The 22,082-nt window shown below is 44.3% G+C and overlaps 1 protein-coding gene across 1 annotated transcript in view; it reads left to right on the forward strand.

The window, feature by feature from the left end:
* The window catches only part of LOC138735769 (otogelin-like protein), a 190,645-nt gene extending 168,939 nt beyond the window's left edge, over positions 1–21,706 (forward strand). The window contains exons 14-17 of the mRNA XM_069884151.1: positions 181–317; positions 12,111–12,243; positions 13,391–13,571; positions 19,446–21,706. Coding sequence (XP_069740252.1) covers positions 181–317; positions 12,111–12,243; positions 13,391–13,571; positions 19,446–19,596 — 602 coding nt within the window. The 3' untranslated portion in view covers positions 19,597–21,706. The remainder of the gene's footprint in view (positions 1–180; positions 318–12,110; positions 12,244–13,390; positions 13,572–19,445) is intronic.
* The last annotated feature ends 376 nt before the right edge of the window (positions 21,707–22,082 follow it).

The raw sequence follows: 22,082 nt of genomic DNA on the forward strand, positions 1-22,082 counted from the left end.
TGTGTTTTCACTACAATCACAGACTTTCATGTTTCACTTGATCTCATGAACAGACCTTACTCGAAAGATTAGCTTGACTTTTGAGTATAGTTTTCTGTATAACCATGTAATTATTTTATTTCAACTTATTATCATTGCATTGGTTTCATGAACCTTGTCTCCATGATTGTTGTCCTGCAGTGTTTTGTTCAGTCACTGGAAGTCAGTACATCACTACGTTCACTGGGACTCGATATTACTTCTACGGCGGATGTGTTCATGTCTTGGTGAAAACCAGTGCCTTTGTTGTCTACCTGGGCACAAATACCTGTCAAGAGGTAAGAGGAGTGAGAGTTAATGGTGGAATTCTGGAGGTATTCATCCATTCTCTAGATGTGCGCTCTTCGGTTTTGAATCATTGACCTGTACAACACAGAAACAGGCACTTCAGCCCATCTCTCTGTGCTGACCAAGTTGCCCATCTGAACTATCCCTATGTTTGACCCATATAAATTTTTAAAATCCATGTACCTGTCCAAATGTCTTTTATATCATCGCAAAGTATTTCTTTATCAATATTTTAATTGAAATTGAAAAATATAGAGTACATAAGAATACATATTAAAAGTCAAAAAATAATATGTTACACTCAGATCATACCATTCTCAAGCAAACAAATTATATTATAGTAATATTGTAGCAGGTTTGCTTCAGGTTATAGCTTGAGGTGGAAGGAAGACCAAGGGAGTGCAATCGAAACTAACTTTATTGGGCTGCAGCTCTGCCTTTTATAGGCAGCCGGCCGTGTCACCACCAGGGTGTGGCTTGAGTGAGGCTGGCTGCTGATTGGTTGTCCCGGATACACGTGCCCGGATTGGACCCGCTGCAATCGGCTAGCTGTGATTGGCCTATTCGACCACTATTCCTGTGGCGTATGGAAGCGGGCATCTCATCCCACGCGCTGTCTGCTAATTGTTGTATTCGACGACTGTTTGCCGTGTCGGCTGTAGAGTGGGCTGTGGACCACTAGAATATTATATTGTTTCATTAAAAAATGAAAATCTAATCCCACTACAAAAAGTGAGGCTGTTTGGCAAAAAGAGAAAAAAAAATTCCCTGTCGCAGCAATAAATGACCTTATTAGCCAACACTTCTGTATTCGTACCAAATCAAAGATTTGGAAAGTAATTCAAAAAGGGACTCCACGGTATTTGAAAATTTAAATTCAAATTGTAAATTGAGCATCAAATCTTCTCTAAATTTAAACATAACATGATGTCACGTAACCATTGAGCACGAGTCCTTCCATCTGAGCACCAGTGCCTGCTGAGCCATCAAAGAAGTAAAGCCTAATACATGCAAGTCAGATGCCATTCAAGTGATGCCACTCTCGGGGAGGAGTCACGTGATGGAGTAGTGGCCGGTCAGGGAACTCCAGCCCTCTCCGGAAAAGTTTAAAAAAAACAGAGAAAACGCAAAGGCACAAACACGAAAATTAAAATAAAGTGAAAGTAAAGGTGGGAAGAAAATGGCAACGAAGAAAGAAAAGTCGAAAGCAACGGGAAGAAGAGAAGAAGAAAAGACATCGGAAGAAGAAGATGAAGGCCTTACCTGTCCGAGGAGGCCCGCTGTGGAGAGAGAAGCCCGCTCCCTCAGGTCAGTCGAAGTCGTGAGCTCGGGACTACAAAAATGGCTTGCGGAGCCAAGCAAAAGTGCGCAACCGTGCATGCGTGAGGAGTCGCGCATGTGCGATGCGCAAGACAAAAAAAACACCGACAGGAGGGGGGACCAGCTGTGGAGTCGATCTCCACAGCTGAGAATAACAGCCATAGCACAACAACAAGAAGAAAACAAGAAAGAAGAGAGTAAAAAGAAATCAAGGAAACAACAGTTGACCAACCCAAAGGAAGAAGAAGAAAAAGAACACAGAGAAATGGAAGAAGAAGGGAAGGGCAAGACAATGGATATATATTTTTTTAAAGAATATATGGAATCAGTAAAAGAATGGCAATCATAAGAATTTAGTGAAATAAAAAGAAGAAGAAAAAGTACAGAAGAAAAAATTAATAGATTAGAGATGGTCATGTCAGATATAGGAAAAAGTGGACAAGGTGGAAGAACGAGAAACAGCCGTAGAAATGGAAGTAGAGGACTTAAAAAAGAAATTAGAAGAATCTAATAAAAAAGTTAAAGTGATGCCACTCTCTCCAACAATACCAAACAAGGCAGTTACAGGATTAGTCTTAAAATTAACTAAAAAGTACAAAAAATATTTCAAATACTTCCTTCCGGTACATCCCAAGACTCGAAGATGTCCAAAACATATGAATTAATGAAGCATTTCAATTGTTGCATCTATCACAATGAGGAGATACATCTGCATAAAAGCAAAATAGTTTGGCTATGGACATGTGGGCCCTATGGTCTACTTTAAACTGTAGGAGAGAGTAGCGGGCACATAAAGATGAGGTATTAACCAATTTGGAAATTACATTCCAAGTTTCTTCAGAGATTAAAATTCTGTTCCCATGCTTTTTAAATTTTATCTGAGGTAGCCTTTCTTATTCCCAACATGTCATAAATGTTGGACATTGAACCGTTATAAAAGGGTTACAAATTAAAAATTACAGCTATTAAATTCTTATCAAAAATCTAATCTATAAATAATAAAAAAAGAGTATTTGGTAATCTATATTTAACTGACAGTTGTTCAAAAGAAGCAAGACTTCGCTTGATAAATAAATCTTTAAAACTTTTATTGCCTAATCTATTTCATTCTTTAAAAGTTACATGGAAGGTTTAAAGAAATAATTAGAAAAAAGGGGATTAGAAAGAGAAAATCTCATTAAACTAAAATGTTTTCTAAATTGTATCCAGATCCTCAAAGTATGTTTAACCGCCGGGCTATCAGTTACTTTTTTTAAAAGATATGTGAGAGAGTGAGAAGAGAAATAATAAAAAATTTTGTAACAGAATTAGTTCCAAAGAAACCCATATTGGACAGTCTTTATGGTTAAAATAATATGACCAAAATGTAAGATTTTGTATACTGTCTGCCCAATAATAAATCTAAAGTTTGAAGGCTGAACCTCCATTCTTTTAAGTATGTTGAAGTATTTAACATAGAACACAGCACAGTGCAGGCCTTTCGATCCTCAATGTGTGCCAACCCATATATTCCTTATAAAAAAAAGTAATAAACCCTCCCTACCCCATAACCCTTTATTTTCCTTCTATCCATGGGCCTGTCTAAGAGTCTCTTAAATGCCCCTTTTGTTCCAGCCTCCACAACTCTGTGTGAAAGAAAACATACCCCTGATGTCTCCCCTAAACTTCCCTCCCTTCACTTTCTACATGTGTCCTCTGGTGTTTGCTGATCCTGCCCTGGGAAACAGGTGCTGGCTGCCCACCCTATCTATGCCTCTCATAATCTTGTCAACCTCTATTGTCTCCTCTCATCCTTCTATGCTCCAAAGAGAAACATCCCAGCTCTGCTAACCTTGCCTTGTTTTCCAACTCAGGCAACACCCTGGTGAACCTCCTCTGCACCCTCTCTATGCTTCCACATCCTTCCTGTAACGTGGTGACCAGAAATGAACACAATACTCTGAAGTGTGACCGCACCACAGATTTGTAGTCCTGCAACATGACCTCTCTACTCCTGAACTCAACCCTCAACTAATAAAGCCAAGCATCCCATAGACCTTATTTCTTTCTTTTAAAAATATTTTTATTGAGTTTAACATATAAATCCTACATATAAAGTATTTTAATAAAACTAATAACAGATCATATTATATATATATGGACAGAAAATAAGTAAAAGTACATTGGAATATCCTTTGATCTAAACAAAGGGTAAGTTCAGTCTAATTTAATGATATGATCTATGATAACCATATTTAACAAGTTAATCTAAAGAATAAAAAGAAAAAAACTAAAACTAAATCTATTCCAAAGATCAGTATTGGGTCCTCAGTTGTTTGTAATTTATGTAAATGATTTGGATGAGGGGATTATTAATAACATGAGCAAATTTGCAGATGACACTAAACTGGGTGCTGGTGTGGGGTGTGAGGAGGATGTCAGGAAAATGCAGAAGGACTTGGTCAGGTTGGGGGAGTGGGCTGCTGAATGGAAGATGACGTTCAATGTGAGCAAATGTGAGGTTATCCATTTTGGGGGAAATAATAGGAAAGCTGAGTATTATTTAAATGGAGACAAATTAGGGAGTGGGGAGGTGCAAATGGATCTGGGTGTACTTGTTCACCTGTCACTGAAGGCTAACATGCAGATTCAGAAAGCTGTGAAGAAGGCAAATGGCATGTTGGCTTTCATAAAGAGGGGATTGGAGTATAGGAACAGAGACGCCCTTCTGCAGTTGTACAGGGCCCTGGTGAGACCCCACCTGGAGTATTGCGTCCAGTTCTGGTCTCCAATTTTGAGGAAGGACATACTAGCTATAGAGGGTGTGCAGTGCAGATTTACAAGGTTAGTTCCAGGGATGGCGGGGTTGACATATGCTGAAAGGCTAGAAAAACTGGACTTGTATCCGATGGAGTTTAGAAGGATGAGGGGGGACATGATTGAGGTATACAAAATTATCAAGGGGATAGACAGGGTGAAGTCTGAGACGAGGACTAGAGGGCATAGTTTAAGAATACAGGGTAGGCCCTTTAGGACAGAGATGAGAAAACATTTTTTTACCCAGAGAAGTGTGAATCTGTGGAATGCTCTGCCACAGAGGGTGGTAGAGGCACATTCGCTGATTATGTTCAAAAGAGAGTTAGATAAGACTCTAGTGGGCAAAGGAGTTAAGGGTTATGGGGATAAGGCTGGAAAGGGGTACTGATAGTAGTGATCAGCCATGATCTGTAAAATGGCGGTGCTGACTCGACGGGCCGAAGGGCCTACTCCAGCTCCTATTGTCTATTGTATTCTATCCCCTCCCTCTGAATGAGGTGACCTTGCAGAAAAGGATGTAAAGATATGGATCAAATAGTGCCCTTCAGAAACTTGACAGAGAATCACCGGACTTCGTCAATCTTCCAATCATGGCAGTAATTTATGAACGGCCCCCACCACTTTTCAAATTAGAACTTTCTATCTATAATGTTGTATTTGATTTTCTCCAAACATAAACAGGACATGACATCATGTAACTGCTGTTCATGAGTAGGTGGAAAGTCATCCTTTCATTCCATTAAAACTGCTCGTCTGGCGATCAACAGAAAACCAGCTAAAACTTTCTCTTGGGTTGCGGTCAGAAGTAGACCTGGTTCATGAGACCAACCAAACAGGGCAACTAAAGGGCATGGTTCTATTTTGATCTTAAAAATCATTGATACATTGATAAATGTTTTCCCCAAATTTTCCTAAATTGAGACAGTCCCAAAGCCATATGAATCAGTGAAGCTTCAAAAATTTTACACTTCTCACATAGTGGATCGCAAAAACAAGAGAATTTGAGTTTGGACATATGTGTTCTATGTCCCACCTTCAATTGTAATAAACCACACCTTGCACAAAATGAGGAATCGTTTATCAAACTAAGAGTGGAGATCCAATCTTCACCTGAGAATATTCAGATCCCGCTCCCAATCATTCTTAATCCCAGCCACTGGGGCTGATCTTAAATCCAATATGTCATTATAATTATATTAATCCACCGTGAATGAACTGTAAGTTAAAAAATAAATCAAGAATATTTGAATTTGAGATTCGAGGGAAATCGGAAAGCTTGGCCAGAACAAAATGCCCTTTAATTGCCTTGTTAATATATAAAACAATATCTATTAGGAAGATTAAATTTAACTGAGAACTGCTCAACAGAGGCAAAAGTTATCTCGAATAAGAAGATCTTTATAACTTTTGATATCTGGTCTGTACCACCCCTTAAAACCTGCGTCTAACACAGACGGCTGAAAACGATGGGTATCTGTAATGGGATGAACAAGAGATAAACTATTATAACCAAAACTCAATCCCCCTATTAATGAAGCCCAGCATCCCATAGACCTTCTTAACTATCCTATTCACCTGTGCAGCGACCTTGAGGGATGTAAGGATTTGGACCCCAAGGTACCTCTGTTCATCCACACTCTTAAGTAGCTGACCATTAATCCTGCACTCAGCCTTCTGGTTAGTCTTTCCAAAATCCATCAGCTCATACTCACAAGGGGACCACATTTGTCGTTCTCCAGGCACCTCTCCCGCAGCCAAAGAGGATTCAGAGATCACAGCTACTGCTCCAGGAATCTCTTCCCTCACTTCCCACAGCAACCTCGGGGATATCACATCGGGCCCTGGGGTCTTATAGATGTTTATTTAAAATTATATCTTCATGTATATATTTTTAAAATTTAGACCTACAGCACGGTAACGGGCCCTTTCGGCCTACGAGCCCGTGCCGCCCAATTGACTTACAACCCCAGGAAACACACGCAGACACGGGGAGAGCATACAAACTCCTTGCAGACAGTGCAGGATTCGAACCCTGGTCCCAGTCGCTGGTGCTGTAACAGCGTTGTGCTAACCACACCACCATTTGTGATCATCATGTTTGGACGGGTACATGGATGGGAGGGGTATGGAGTGGGTCAGATCAGTGGGACCAGGGAATAAAAAATGGTTTAGCACAGACTAGAAGGGCTGAAGGGGCCTGTTTCTGTACTGTAATGTACTCTGGTTCTATGTGTATTGTGTGTGCACCAATAGTCCGATGAAACGCTGTTTCATCTGGTTGTAGATGTACAGTCAGATGATAATGAACCGAACTTGGACTTGAAATGCTTAGAGGGGACTTGATAGAGGTATTTAAAATTATGAAAGGAATAGATAGACTAGACATTAACAGACTCTTTCCCCTGAGGGAGGTTGGAACAAGAGGCCTTGAGTAAGGGGGCAAAACTTTAGGAGAAATATTAGAGGTGGCTTTTTCACTCAGCGAGTGGTGGCAGAATGGAATGATCTTCCGAATGAGATAGTTGCGGCAGGATCCCTTCTGTCATTTAAGAGAAGGTTGAATGAGTACATGGAGGTGAGGGGGTTGGAGGGTTATTGGTGAAGAGAAGGAGGGTTGAGCTAGTGGAATTGTTCTAGTGAACCGGTGCGGCCTCGAAAGGCCAACATGGCCTGTTTCCGCGCCGTAAAGGGCTATATGATTATATGGTTATACCTGTCCCTCGAGGTTCCTCTGGCAGCTCATTACATGTGTAAAAATTGCCCTTCAGGATACTTTAAATATTTCCCCCTCGCACCTTAAATCTCTGCCCTCTGCTTTTCGAATCTTCTGCTCATGGTGAAAGTCTACGATCATTCACCTTGTTCAATTTTAATTTTGACATATAGCACAGTAACAGGCCCCTCTGGCCCATGAGCCCGGGGCATCAAAATGCCCCAATCAACCAACAACCTCCGTACATTTTTGGAGGCTGGGAGGAAGCCGGAGCACCCGAGGAAATCCCCGCCGACACGGGGAGAACATGCAAACTCCTCCCAGACTGCACAGGACTGAAACTCGGGTTGTTTGTGCTGCTTTGACTGTGGTCTATGACCCTGAAGGTTGAATATTCCCTCTGCCCCAACCTACAACCTACAACCTCCGTACATTTTTGGAGGCTGGGAGGAAGCCAGAGCACCCGGAGGAAACCCCTGACGACACGGGGAGAACATGCAAACTCCTCCCAGACTGCACAGGACTGAAACTCGGGTTGTTTGTGCTGCTTTGACTGTGATCTATGACCCTGAAGGTTTAATATTCCCTCTGCCCCAACCTACAACCTACAACCTCCGTACATTTTTGGAGGCTGGGAGGAAGCCAGAGCACCCGGAGGAAACCCCCGCCGACACGGGGAGAACATGCAAACTCCTCCCAGACTGCACAGGACTGAAACTTGGGTTGTTTGTGCTGCTTTGACTGTGGTCTATGACCCTGAAGGTTTAATATTCCCTCTGCCCCATGGACGGTGGGAACTCCATCATTGGAATGGAGAGTGATAGATTGAGGAATGACAGGGTATTGAAGGATTAGCACAGAAGAGGGGTTGAAGCCTGTATAGTTCAGCCATTGGATGGTGGAACGGAGGGTCGAGGGACCCCTGCTTCTATTTCTTGTGCTCTTATCCAAATGGAGGGAGATTTCAGATGTGGAGTACAGAGGGATGCAGACATTCCTGTTCATTAATCCGAAACAAAAGTAGCAGAGAGGTGCAGCAAGTGGTTTCGGAAGGAAAACGGCGTCTTGGAAAGGTCTTGTTGAGAAATGGGGAAGCTCTCTGTTAGAACCGTGCAGGGTGCAAATGAGGCTAGACACGAGGCACCCTAGCTTCCGACCGTGGGGTCTGCGCCCAAGATGGCGGCATCTCTGATCGGCAGCAGCCACGAGGGGGGTTGCAGACTCCGGGGAAAGACCTCCCCGCCCCTGTCTGAAAAGGAGAAGCAGAGGAGATGACCCACGGGATGGTGTCCACGACGTCGGACCAGTGAGGGGCCCTGCAGCTGTTGGAACCCACACGGGCAGCGACTCGAGGCGAGGACCCTGCGCAGACTGCGGGGTGCTGAAGACTGCAGTCGAGGAACTCACACTGAGCTGCGGGCTGCAGGAGACTGTGGTCGAGGAACTCACACCGGGCTGAGTACTGCCCGAGACTGCAGTCGAGGAACTCACGCCGGGCTGCGGGCTGCTGGAGACTACGGTCGAGGAACTCACGCCGGTCTGCGGGCTTGAAACTGACTGAAGAGGCACCAGGTATTGGAATTGGGATGCAAGAGGATGTTGAGGGCATTGAAGGCTTCCTAATTGTATCGGAGGTTGGGATCTGAAGTTTAGATTGGTTAGGAATGGACTCTATGGCAACTGCGAGTGAACAGGAGACAAATCCTCGGGGGGGTGGGGGGAAACGACTCTCTATTGCTTCTCTTTCTCTGACTATAAGAGGCACCTCAGGTCATTTCTGCCAATGGTTTACAGCAGGAAAAAGGCAATTTTGTGCAATATGCCACTAAAATTTTGAATCTTGAACAGATGTAGCCCCATATGATTCTTTAACATGAACCTATCCCAAAGGTTAACAGGTTGCAAAAGTTGAACAGAAAAAGGTTAGGAAATGTTTGAAGAAACAACATTCAAAGTTTGGAAAGTGAAAGAGATACAGGGCAGGGTGTGAGTTATAAATGGTGACCTTTCGGGGCTTTTAAATATTTAAATGGAATCTGAGGGGCTTATTTTTCCCAAGGAGGGTGGTGGATTGTTGAAGAACTTCAGAGGAAGCTGTAGGTAGAATTACAAGGTTCCCTTGTCACAAAATGTAATATACTTGATATACTTCCATTTTTACCTGTCGTAAAGGTAAACAAAGAGTCTTCATTAGCATTACCCGGCACCCCAAAGATAAGAGAAAGAGAAGCAACAGAGGGTCCCTTCGGAGTCGCCGAGTGTCCGTGGATTCACTCCAGCTGCACAAACTCCTGTTCGATCCATCGGCCGCCCGAGCTCCAGACCTGAACCTCCCACACAATCATGAAGCCTTCCACCCGCGAGGCTCCAACGGGAGCCCTTCTTGCCCTCAGCACTGTCTCCACTCCCTGGTTCCCCATGAGGCTGCAAAGACTGGTGTGAGTCCTTCAACCACAAGTTGCCAGCAGCCCACAACCTGTGTGGGTCCTTCAGCCTCTCACCGGTCGACTGCTGTGGTCACTGTCCTGTAGGGTAGTGTCTTGTGCTTCTCCTCCTCAACGAGGGATGTTCTTCCAATATCTGATGCCCTGTGCCAGTCCGTAGCTCCACCAAAGTCTCATGGTGCACTGCCCAGTACAGGCGCCACCATCTTGGGCATAGACCTCCATGGTTGCAGGACGTTAAAAAACACCATTGGTTCTTCTAACAGCCTTTTAAAGCTTATATGGAGCCATTGACATCAGAACCGGGCATTAGGACCCTGAAATGCTCATGCTGAACTGCTCATGCTAATCATCTGAGACCTACATTCATGAAACAATATTTATTTATTTGTATTGTCATGGCCCCTGGACGATTTTATCTTCAAACCAGGGTCAGGACTGAACCTACGGCAGGAGAGAGATGATCGTGCACTGCTGTGAAGTGCTGGGAAAACTGACAGCTGCGTGGGAAGCCCCTGAAACCGCGCTAGGAAATGACATCTGTCTGAAGCACGAGAGCCGCACACTGGGAGCCGGAGGGCTCGTGGAGAGTGTGCCCGCTGTAGTCAACCTCTCTCCACCAATCGGGAGAGCTGAAGGCGTGCACCGGGGCTGTTGAAGATCCCAGAGCACTGAGTTTTGAACAGGCCGGACGGAGGGCAGTCAGTCAGACGGTCGGTCTGTGTCTGTGTGATTACCCAGCAGCTTCAGCAAACAAGAGGCTGAGTTCCTTCGTTCATGGGTGTTAGGACTGCCGTCCATAACTGTCTATCACTGGGCTTACCCAGTAGTTTCAGTGGGAGAAAGAAGACTGCACTACTTTGCTCACGGGGGCCAGCACTGTTGTCCTGACAGCAGTTTGCGCCACTCTGATACCCAGAGTGTGTGTGTGACCGACCTGGGCTTCCCCAGTCTCCTTCCAAGAGGAGGACTTTGTGTGACAAGAATTGCTTGATGACCCAAGACAGGGTGTTTAGAGGGGAAGACTTGTGTGACAGAAGGTCACTTGTTACCCTAAAGTGGGCTTCGTGTAGTAACTAGGAGGTCACTGGGTGAAAATTTCCATCTCAAGAAATTAAAGGTGGTTGTTGCCACATTCAAAATTCAAGAAAGTCGTAAGTTGACACTGATCATGGCCATCTGTCTCCACATCCAACAAGCAGTCCAGTGTGCAGCCAAACTAAGAATCCCAAGCCTGGAGACCAGACTCTATGAGCTGTTCCTTTTTGGCTAACGGACTTAACATATAACCATATAACCGTTTACAGCGCAGAAACAGCTCATATCGGACCTTCGAGTCCGCACCGGTTCACTTGAACAACTCCACTCAGGTTTTGTTTCGGGAGTTTTCACTTGGGCTATTTTGAGCTTGGACTGTAATGGTCTGGGTTTTTTCCCACAAACACCTTGTAAATATCTGTTGTTAAAATGTAAACCAGTGGTTCTCAACCTTTTTCTTTCCACTTGCACACCACTTTAAGTATTACATGTGGCGGCTCACCATCATGGAGGTCGAAGCGGCACATTGCACGGCCCGCGCGGTAGTAAACAGCACCTTGACACACTGTAGCACGCCCCTTAACACAGTGAACCGGCGCAGTTGAAAGCTGCCCTAAAATGACACTGGCCAAGCTGCCCAGCTAACGGATCCATAGCAGGCTGGAGAAAAAGGGTATTCACATGCAAGAATGTTCCCGCCCGCTATTGTTATTCATGCAGCTAATATCAGCCCATCAAACAAATGGCGGGAACTTCAACTGTATAAAAGGAGCCTTTTCAGCCTCAATAAATCTCAGAGCTTAACCTCCCACACTGCAAATGAGTGTGATTCTTTGTAACAGTTGGCTACATCCCTATGCCATGGGTGCTCTGTGATTAGTAAGGGATTGCTTAAGGTGGGATGTGGGTGGAAAGAAAAAGGTTGAGAACCACTGATGTAGAGTTACCAAAAAGGCTTACATTTGGGGGTTAAGTTTATTGAGGTAATTCTATTGTTAATTTGTTAATAAAGTTTGTGTTACACTTACCCATCTGTTTATGTGTCTCTCAAGTGCTGCTGGCCGAGGTGTATCAGTATAGATGAATACTTGTTCTGCATATGTATTACTTATCTGTATGGATGGCACAGTTAACGTAGCGTTTCGCTCATTCTGTTACAGCGCCAACGATCAGGATCAAGGTTCAAATCCCGTGCTGTCTGTAAGGAATTTGTATGTAGATAGGAAAGGGTCAGAGGAATATGGGCCAAATTGCAGGCAAATGCACTACCAATTAGTGGTAATTCTGCCAGCACCACAGGAAAACGAATCTCAGGGTTGTAAGTGATGTCATGTATGTTCTCTGACAATAAATCTGAAATGGATCTAGCCCTGGTGGGGAACTTGGTCAGCATGAATGATGTAGGCCGAAGAACCAATTAATTCAGACTCCACAAGTTAAACTACACTCATCTAGATTTTTGATTTCCTCAGACTGACAACGGTAAATGTATTGAATATGTCACTCTGACCACCAAGGATTTTGGAACGTCAGTGAATCTGACCAAAACCGGCCAGGTCTTTCTTGGACAGGAAGAAATTGGGCTTCCCTATGTCTACGAAGAAGGTAAATCCCACTGCTCTGAAGCTCACAGTGTATGATGTGGGGGCTTTCCTTGTGAATCTACTAACCCTCCCTATTACAATCCTAGAAATATAGAACACTACAGCACAGAAACAGGCCCCTTTGGCTCTTCTCATCTGTGCTGAATCATTTTTCTGCCTAGTCCCACTAATCTGCACTCAGTCCGTAGCCTCCATGCCCCTCCCACCCACGTACCTGTCCAAATTATTTTAAATGTTACAATTGAGCCCACATTCACCACTTCTGCTGGCACCTCATTCCACACCCCCACCACACTCTGGGTGAAGTTCCCCCTAAACTTTTCCCCTTTCACCCTTAACCCATGTCCTCTGGTTTGTATCTCACCTGCCCTCAGTGGAAAAAGTCGACCTCTTTACTCTGTCTGTCCCCCCTCATCATTTTAAATACCTCGATCAAATCTCCCCTAATTCTTCTACCCTCCAGGGAATAAAGTCCTAACCTGTTTAACCTTTCCCTGTAACTCAGTTCCTGAAATCCGGGCAACATCCCAGTAAATCTTCTCTGCACTCTCTCTATCTTATTGATATCTTTCCTGTAGTTCAGTGACCAAAATTGCACACAATCCTCCAAATATGGCCTCACCAATGTCTTATACAACTTCACCACAAACATCCCAACTCCTGGACTCAATTCTTTGATTTATGAAGCCAATATGCCAAAAGCTCTCTTTACAACCCTATCTACCTGTGATGCCACTTTCAGGGAAATATGTATCTGTATTCCCAGATCCCTCTATTCTACCCCACTCCTCAGTGCCTGACCATTTACCATGTACGTCCTTTCTTGGTTTGTCCTTCCAAAATGCAACACCTCACACTTGTCTGCAGTAAATTCCATAGGCCATTTTTCAGCAAATATTTCCTCCTGCGGACATTGCGAGATGGGCTGAGGCACCTCCAGTATGTCTGTGTTTTGAGTACAAACTCCTTGCAGCCAGGGCCAGATTCAAACCTGAGTCGCATTATTTTTGGGAAAGAAAATGGAATCGGAAAACCTTTAGAGTGTCAGTAATCTCACCGTCAAGGGGTGTTCAGATTCTCTACTTTGACATTGTTTAGATGCAGAAATTCCACATTTTCTTCCTTACTTCTGTACTTTATTTGTGCAGCCCCTTCCTTGAGTGTTCGACTGGCTTCCTCTATGTTCTTGGAGGTACTGAGTTCAACTGGGGTGCACGTCCAGTATGATTTCAAGGGAAGCAGAGTCTACGTCATGATCCAACCTTCAATAGTTAAAGAAACTCTTGGACTTTGTGGGATGTACAACAGGAGCCACCTGTATGATTTCAAGTAAGTGAATAACATTGCATAGAACATAGTATAGGCCCTTCAGCCCACAATGTTGTGCTGGCTGTAAATAAACCTACTCAACACCCAGAACCCTGTATATTTTTTATGCATGGTTCAAATCCTGTACATTCTATATAGAACCAAAGACCATTACAGCATGAAACAGGCCCCTTTGGCCCTTCTAGCCTGTGCTGAACCAATTTTGTTTGCCTAGTCCCATTGACCTCCACCCAGTTCATAGCCTTCCATACCCCTCCCATCCATGGACCTGTCCAAATTCTTCTTAAATGTTAAAATTGAGCCCACATTCATCGCTTCAGCTGGCAGCTCGTTCCACACCCCATCACTCTCTGTATGAAATTCCTCCTCATGTTCCCCCTAAACTTTTACCCTTAACCCATGTCCTCTGGTTTGTATCTACCCCCAGTGGAAAAAGCCGACCTACATTTACTCTGTCTGTCCCCCTCATTTTAAATACCTCGATCAAATCTACCCTCATGTCTCCCCTAAACTTTCCTCCCCTCACTTTGTACAGATGTCCTCCGGTGTTTGCTATCCTCACCCTGGGAAAAAGTGTGCTGGCCGTCCACCCAATCTATGCTTTTAATAATCTTGAAGACCTCAATCAAGTCTCCTCTCATCCTTCTTTGCTCCAAAGAGAAAAATCCCAGCTCTGCTAACCTTGCCTCATCAGACACGTTCTCCAATCCAGGCCACTAATAGGCAAAATTTGTCAAATTTTGCCTGCCTTAAAAATCATACAAAGAGGCATCACTTGTGTTGCCTGGAGCTCCCATCAATAAGAGAAAGAGAAGCAATTCGATACCTGTGCTCCAATACGACCTGTCTGATCCATGGGCAAATCTGAGCTCCCAGATCCAAACCTCTGATGGAATCGGATTGTCAAACCATTTGGATCTAGTCCTGAACCCCCTGCTCTTCACTGATGAAAAACCAGGTGGCCTGAGTGCACTTTACTAACCTGAGCTTCCTTTGTGCTCCCAACGCAAGTTCTGTTGCCAGTGCCCCTTCTCTGAGCCATGTGTCCAGGGGTTCCCAGGGAAATCTGGATGTTGCATTTGCTCTGAGCTGAGGGTGAGTGAGATACAGACCAGAGGAGATCAGTTAAGAGTGAAAGGGGAAATGTTTAGGCCTCTATCTTGGATTCCATTTTCAGGGAGTATAAAAAGTTATGGGGATCTGTATATTCGAGGTAATTTTGCTTCATTTGTTAAATTCAATCATCCTAACAGACAGTTTTTTAGATACCATTTTACTCAATCCAAACTTTCTAATTTCCCTCGAATTCCCAAAACCAATATCCTTGATTTATATTTTGATTTAAAGTTTTCTCATGGTGGATTGGCAGCAATTATTTCTAATAACCTGATGGATCTAAGAATATAACATATAACCATATAACCATTTATGGCATGGAAACAGGCCATCTCGGCCCTACAAGTCCATGCCGGTTCACTCAAACAACTCCCCTAGCTCCCCAACCTATTCTCCGCCCATAACCCTCTAACTCCTTCTTATCCATGTATATACCCTGGCTCCTCTTAAATGAAAGAATTGTTCAGGGAAGGGAATCAAGAATGAACGGAAATGAGGTTTGAACACATCAATTCCAGACACAGACCGGGATACCTCGCTTTATCTGATTACTAATACTTGGTAGTTTGTGCTCTAGTGACGTGTGGAGTAAGAATGATACACACAGTCAAGTTGAGGTCGAAACTGGTTTATTGCTCTGCCAGCTCAGTTTATATTCACTTCCTGCCTCTGACGACAGGATTGACATCACCACAGCCCTAGCCTCCAACTGCCCGGCGTTGCCACCGTTGCCCTTTGTTTCATATCTCATTTTCATCCTGACATTGATCCACTATATGTGATAACCATATAACCATATAACAATTACAGTACGGAAACTGGCCATATCAGCCCCTCTAGTCTGCACCGATTTAAGTGAACTCCACTGGTTCCATCTACCCTCTCCCTGCACATAACCCTCCAACCCCCTCATATCCATGTATACATCCAACCTCCTCTTAAATGACAAAATTGACCCAGCTGCAACCACCTCTTCCAGAAGGTCATTCCACTCAGCCACCACTCTCTGAGTGAAGAAGCCCCCTCTCATGTTACCTCTAAACTTTTGTCCCCTAACCCTTAACTTATGACCCCTCATTCCAATCTCACCCTCAAGGGGAAGAGTGTATTCACATCTACTCAGTCTATCCCCCTCATAATTTTAAATACCTCTATCAAATCCCCTCTCAACCTTCTACGCTCCAATGAATAAAGACCCAGTCTACTCAGTCTTTCTCCATATTCTAGATACTGCAATGCAGGCAACATTTTAGTAAATCTTCTCTGCACCCTCTCAACCTTATTGATATCCTTCCTATAATTTGGAGACCAGAACTGCTCACAATATTCCAAACTTAGCCTCACCAATGCCTTGAACAGTCTCAACATCACCTCCCAGCTCTTATATTCTATGCTATGATTTATAAAGGCCAACATACCAAAATCCTTCTTCACCACCCTATCTACATGAGAATCCACTTTTAAAGAATGATGAACCGTTATTCCAAGATCCCTCTGTTCTTCCGCATTCCTCAATTCACTGCATATGCCCTGTTTTGACTATTCTTTCCAAGATGAAGCACCTCACAATTATCTACATTAAACACCATCTGCCACCTTTCCAAACAGTCGAAATCCTTCTGCAGTCCCCAAAAACCCTCCTCACTCTCCACAACTCCCCCTATTTTTGTATCATCTGCATATTTACTCACCTAATTTACCACCCCGTCATCCAAATCATTAATATAAATGACGAACAACACCAATCCCTGAGGCACACCACTCATCACTGGGCTCCATCCTGACAGACAGTTGTCCACCATTACTCTCTGGTGCCTATCTTCCAGCCATTGTTGAACCCATCTGACTATCTCAACATTAATTCCTAGAGATTGAACCTTCCATGTAACATCTTTGAGGCCTTTCTGTTTCATATGTTTGGGGAACGTCCAAAACTAAAAGAATTCAGGGAACAATTTTTCCAAACTTTATCAGACAGTCTTGGGACTAAATTGGAACTGTGTCCCTTCATTGCTTCGTTCGATTATTCTCCAGAGGAGAATATCTCCTTGAACTTAATTCCAAAAACTTCATTGATAGCCAGACGTGCAATTGTGAAGCAATGGAAAGATGGCAGAGCACCAACTCATATGCAATGAGTACGGGACATTACATCTTGCTGGAGTTTGAAGAAATTGAGATATTGTGGTGGTTGATATTTGTACTATCATGTTAGGAATAATGAGACCACACCCGAAGTTGTCAGCCAGTGAAGAGAGAAGCATTTATTACAGTGTTATCAGGCTGAATATAGACACACAACATTTGACCTGGCGTCATGACATCTGAAGTGCTAACGGCCTCATGACATAGTGACGTTAAGTAGGCCAGGGCTTCTCTGTAGAGCGGTGGGTTCTGCAGAATCACTATGCCTCATGGCTGTAGTAGATAGGAGGCGGTTATGTCCATCTGTCACAAGATGGGAGCTGTTAGCACTGGGTCTGCTCACTCCCTCCAAGCATACCGCTACGATAGAGCATTAACCAGATCATGGTTGAATTTGACAAGATATGAGGCCCATTTATGGACTATGACCACCATTTGAATACAGAGGTGAGCGCACTCTGGGCATTTCCTATCTGATGTCCAGGAGCCGAGACTTGATTCTTTACATATTGATGATCATGTTCAGTGGAAGGGGTAGGATTATAACTGTGTGGGGCAGGTCCTTTCTCTTTTATTCTATTTTCCATTCTAAGTAGAGGAGTTTTGTCCAATTAGACCAACAATGAATTTGTCGTAATATTAGAATCTGAGGTGGTTTTCATTTTATTCGAGCATTGTGTACACGACAATATATAAATCGCTTCTGATCCATATTCTGTTTTGCATTATATAAACATTATATAACTAATATGTAGACAATATATTCTTCTTTGGCCTCTGTCGGTCGTGGTCGACCATGGGCACTGCACCTCTGGTAGTCACTGTGGGGTGACCTCTCCAGGGTGCAAGCCAAGCAGAGCTGATATGTTGCCCGTGCAGTGGGAGAACCTCCCCTCCATGCTAATGTCAGGTCCAAAGGAATGATGAGGGTTGGTACAGTTTGGTACCAGCAGTATCACAGGAGTTGCAGTGCCGGAGCTGGGTACGGCATTCAGCCGCCTTTGGGACTCTGACTCCGGATTTTTCCTCAGGTTTACTCCCAAAGCCTTTCCCATGAGTGAGTGCAGCCACAAGGCAGCGGAGGTTTGAAATCGGAGTTTTCCCCTCTCCTGGATGAGTTACCATCCGTGGTTAATGTGCCCCATCTGCCCAAAACCACTGCTTTCAAGGCGCCAGTTCTTGTCTTTGCCCCTTCTCCTGTCCGTGAGAACAGCGCCGCCAGACGTAAGCACTAGGCAACGCACGAAGGCTAGGAGCTGGACTTGGTTGTCAGAGGCTGTTTGAGATGCACGTCATGAAGAGCAGTTGTGCAGCAGTGGGAGCTCTTTCCACCACCACCCTTCAGCTATGACAACCCTTCTCTCTACCAAATCAATACAAATAGGAAATGTTTGGGGGAACATGAGGGGGATCTTCTCCACACAGAGAGTGTGGAACGAGCTGCCAGCTGATGGGGTGAATGCGGGCTCCATTTTAACATTGAAGAGGAATTCTGACAGGTAGATGGACGGGAGGGGGATGGAGGGCTATGGACTGGGTGCAGGTCAGTGGGACTAGGCAAAACAAAATGGTTTGGCACAGACTAGAAAGGCTGAAGAGGCCTGTTTCTGTGCTGTGGTGCTCTATGGATCTCTTGTCTCGCAGGTAATCTTTTCCCCTGTCATAATGATCGTCAGTAACAGCCCAACCTCGGTCTCTTCCTCACCTCCTGACTGATCCTCCATGATTGTCAAAGCCTCTCCCCCCAACCTCATCACCTGCTCGAACCTTCCATTCCCACTGCTATCCTAAGAGTCATAAATTGATTTGTTTGCAACAAGCCCTTTCCAGCCCATGAAAACCTGCTGCCTAATTTACACCCAATTAACCTACAATCCAAGAAGGTTTTTGGAGGGTGAGAGGAAACTGGAGCACCCGGAGGAAACCCCACACCGACATGGAGGGCACATGCAAACTCCTTATAGACAGCGCGGATTCAAACCCAAGTCGCTGGTGCTGTAGTAGTATTGTGCTTCACCAACCATGCTGCCCAATGGTGATACCAGCACTGAAACGTGTTTGATTATATTAATGTATTTAATTCATTGAATTTACATTTTATAACTTCATGGAAGGATTCAAACTTTTACGGAAGTTAAATTTATTTATCATCTGATTGTACAACCCATCGAAATACCGTTCTCCGGTCCACAGTGCAAAACATATAGACACACAACCAGAAATAACATACATATAAACAATACACATGCAGGACGAGAATTAAGTCCCAGGATCAATGGTGCGACCTTAAAGTGTCGACCGTATCCAGGACACTAATGTCAGAGTGAAAGAGGATGACACGTTTGGTGTCGCAGTTTCCACAACGCCTTTACAGCGCAAGCAGTCAGGACTGGACTGGGCTGTCTGTAAGGAGTTTGAACGTTCTCCCCCTGTCTGCGTGAGTTTTCCGCAGGGGGATCCGGTTTCCACCCACCGTTTGAAACATTCCGAGGGTTGTCGGTTAACGGGGTGTAAATTGGGTGGCACGGGCTCGTGGGCCGGAAGGGCCTGATACTGTGCTGTTTAACTAAATTTAAATCCAACTCATTCAATGTGTTATTATTTATTCAACAGGTCGTTAAATTACTTAATTGATTCTGTCCCAAGGGCCTTTGTGAACTCCTGGAAAGCAAGTCCACAGTGTGTTGACATCCCTTTATTGCCGGTCTTTGAGCCGTGTCAGGCTCACCCTCAGAAAGGTGAAGACTTTGTAAATTTGACATGAGCAGTATTGAGTAGAGTGTCATTACCTCCGTTGGGAGACTCTGAGGACAGCTACCACTCTGCGTATGTCAGTCAATATTTGTGGAACGGCAATCGTCAGATTGATAAGGTCATGCAGCACCCAGAAGAGGTAAAGGGGAACCAATGTTTTGGGTCTGAGCCCTTTGTCGAGGTTGGATGATCAATTTGTTCACACTTGTTTTATCCCAGAAATTCAAGATTCCTTTATTGACATGTGTTATGAGCCCAGAGGATCCCAAAACCCAGCAGCAATTGATATTCATCAAGACAAATGATTACTTAAACAAAAGTTGCTTTTAATTATCTTTAAACATGAAAACAGAATCATATTTTAACTTATCTCTATTAACCTAACTTAACCCCCTTCTAATTCTAAGCACACATGTATGTGATGTGTGTATAAGTTCAGAAAAGTTCTTTGATTCACTGTTCAATCTCACTTCTCATTCTTCCAAATTCACTGGTTACAGGTAATTCTTATTGAAGCGCCAGTTGATGAAGTAGACAAAGACGATGTGGTCAAACAATAATCATGGCTTTTATTCGCAGAAACTCATGGTACAATAATGAAAGACAATAGGTGCAGACATAGTTAGACCCAAGGGGAGTGTCCTTAACAGTAGAGATAATGTACAGCCAATGTTAGTACAGCAAGGCTCGCCAGAGGGGAGACAGGCAGCTTGGCAGACATTCACCACAGTCTCCCCCCAGCAGAAGAAGGATTAAAATCAAAAGGACAGCTGCTCGGAAAGACTGAAGCAAGCGATACATGGATACCATGTTTGGCCTTGAGATACTCTAACAGCCAAAATAAGCCAGTATCTAGCAAGCAATCGAAATATAATGAGATGTTTTATGAATATGTCGGCCTATCAGGCTGTTTACGAATTCTGGTGCTTCGTCTCAAAACAGGTGGCTCCTTTGCAACCTTGGGAACTGATACAGGTCCTGGGTCTGGAGTGTAGGAAGGACTGGCTTCTGGACCCGCTCCAGAATCGCCAGCGTGAGGCAGTGGAGCCTCAGCATGGCCATTTGAAAGCTGACTAGGGGTCACAGGCTGGGGGGGTGAGTCCAACCTCTCAGGCTCCCTCTGAGAAGGGGTGCGTGGAAGGGGGCGAACCAGGCGAGGCCAGTTCTCTTAGGGGTACAGTGTCAACACTCCCATCTGGGAATTTAACATGAGTGTAGTTGGGGTTAGTATGCAGTAGCTGAACTGGTTGGACTAGGGGGTCTGTTTTACGCGCCCGAGCGTGGCTCTTCAGCAGCACGGTTCCAGGCTCAGATAAACAGGCTGGCCAATCCATCAGAGTTCCTGATTTCCTAGGAAAGGCAAAAATGTATTCATGAGGTGTTTGATTTGTTGCAGTACACAATAAAGACCGAATAGAACGTAGTGCCTCAGGCAGCACCTCCTGCCACCGGGTAACAGGGTAACCATGTTTTTTTAAAGCAAGATTAACAGTCTTCCAGAGTGTAGCATTAGCCCTTTCGACCTGCCCATTGCCCTGCAGGTTGTAGCTTGTGGTACGGCTGGTGGCAATTCCCTTCCGTAGCAGGGCTCACCGCAGTTCAGCGCTCATGAATGCTGAGCCTCTATCGGTATGAATGTAATTGGGAAAACCAAAAATGCTGAAAATTCTGTCAAGTGACTTAATGACAGACGCTGACGAGACGTCAGGGCAGGGCATCGCAAAGGGAAACCTGGAATATTCGTCAATTACAGTAAGGAATATACATTTTTGTTGTTGGAAGGTAACAGTCCTTTAAAATCTAAGCTAATCCTCTCAAAAGGTCGTGTTGCCTTGATGAGAGTGGCCGCTGGAGCTTTGAAGTATTGCAGTTTGCATTCTGTGCAAACAGAACAGCTTTTAGTCAGTTTCCTGACTTCTTCCAGAGAGTAGGGAAGGTTGTTAGCCCTTATGTAGTGGAAGAATCTCGTGACTCCTGGGTGGCACAGTCTGCCATGGATCTCTTTAAGCCCCTCCAGCTGAGAACCAGCAGCAGATCGTGACAATGGGTCAGAGGGATCATTTAACCTGCCCGGTCTGTACTGGATCTGATAATTATAAGTTGAGGGTTCTATTCGCCAGCGTGCCATCTTATTGTTCTTGATTTTACTTTTGTATTTAGTACTGAACATGTAGGCTACAGATTTCTGATCAGTGACAAGAGTAAATTTTCTGCCAGCTAGAAACTGTCTCCAGTAGTGAACAGCTTCAATAATAGCCTGGGCTTCTTTTTTAATGGCAGGATGTTTAAGTTCAGGTCCGCGTAACGTGTGGGAGAAGAATGCCACAGGTCTGCCCTTTTGATTAAGGGTTCCTGCCAAGGCACAATCTGAGGCACCAGTTTCCACTTGGAATGGGACGTCCTCGTCAATGGACGAGAGTGCAGCTTTGGCAATTTCAGCTTTAATTCTCACAAAAGCCTTCAAGGCCATTGGAGAGAGAGGAAAAGATTTAGTGT

This window comes from Narcine bancroftii, chromosome 1 (genome assembly GCF_036971445.1).
Source record: "Narcine bancroftii isolate sNarBan1 chromosome 1, sNarBan1.hap1, whole genome shotgun sequence".
Lineage (NCBI taxonomy): Eukaryota > Metazoa > Chordata > Chondrichthyes > Torpediniformes > Narcinidae > Narcine > Narcine bancroftii.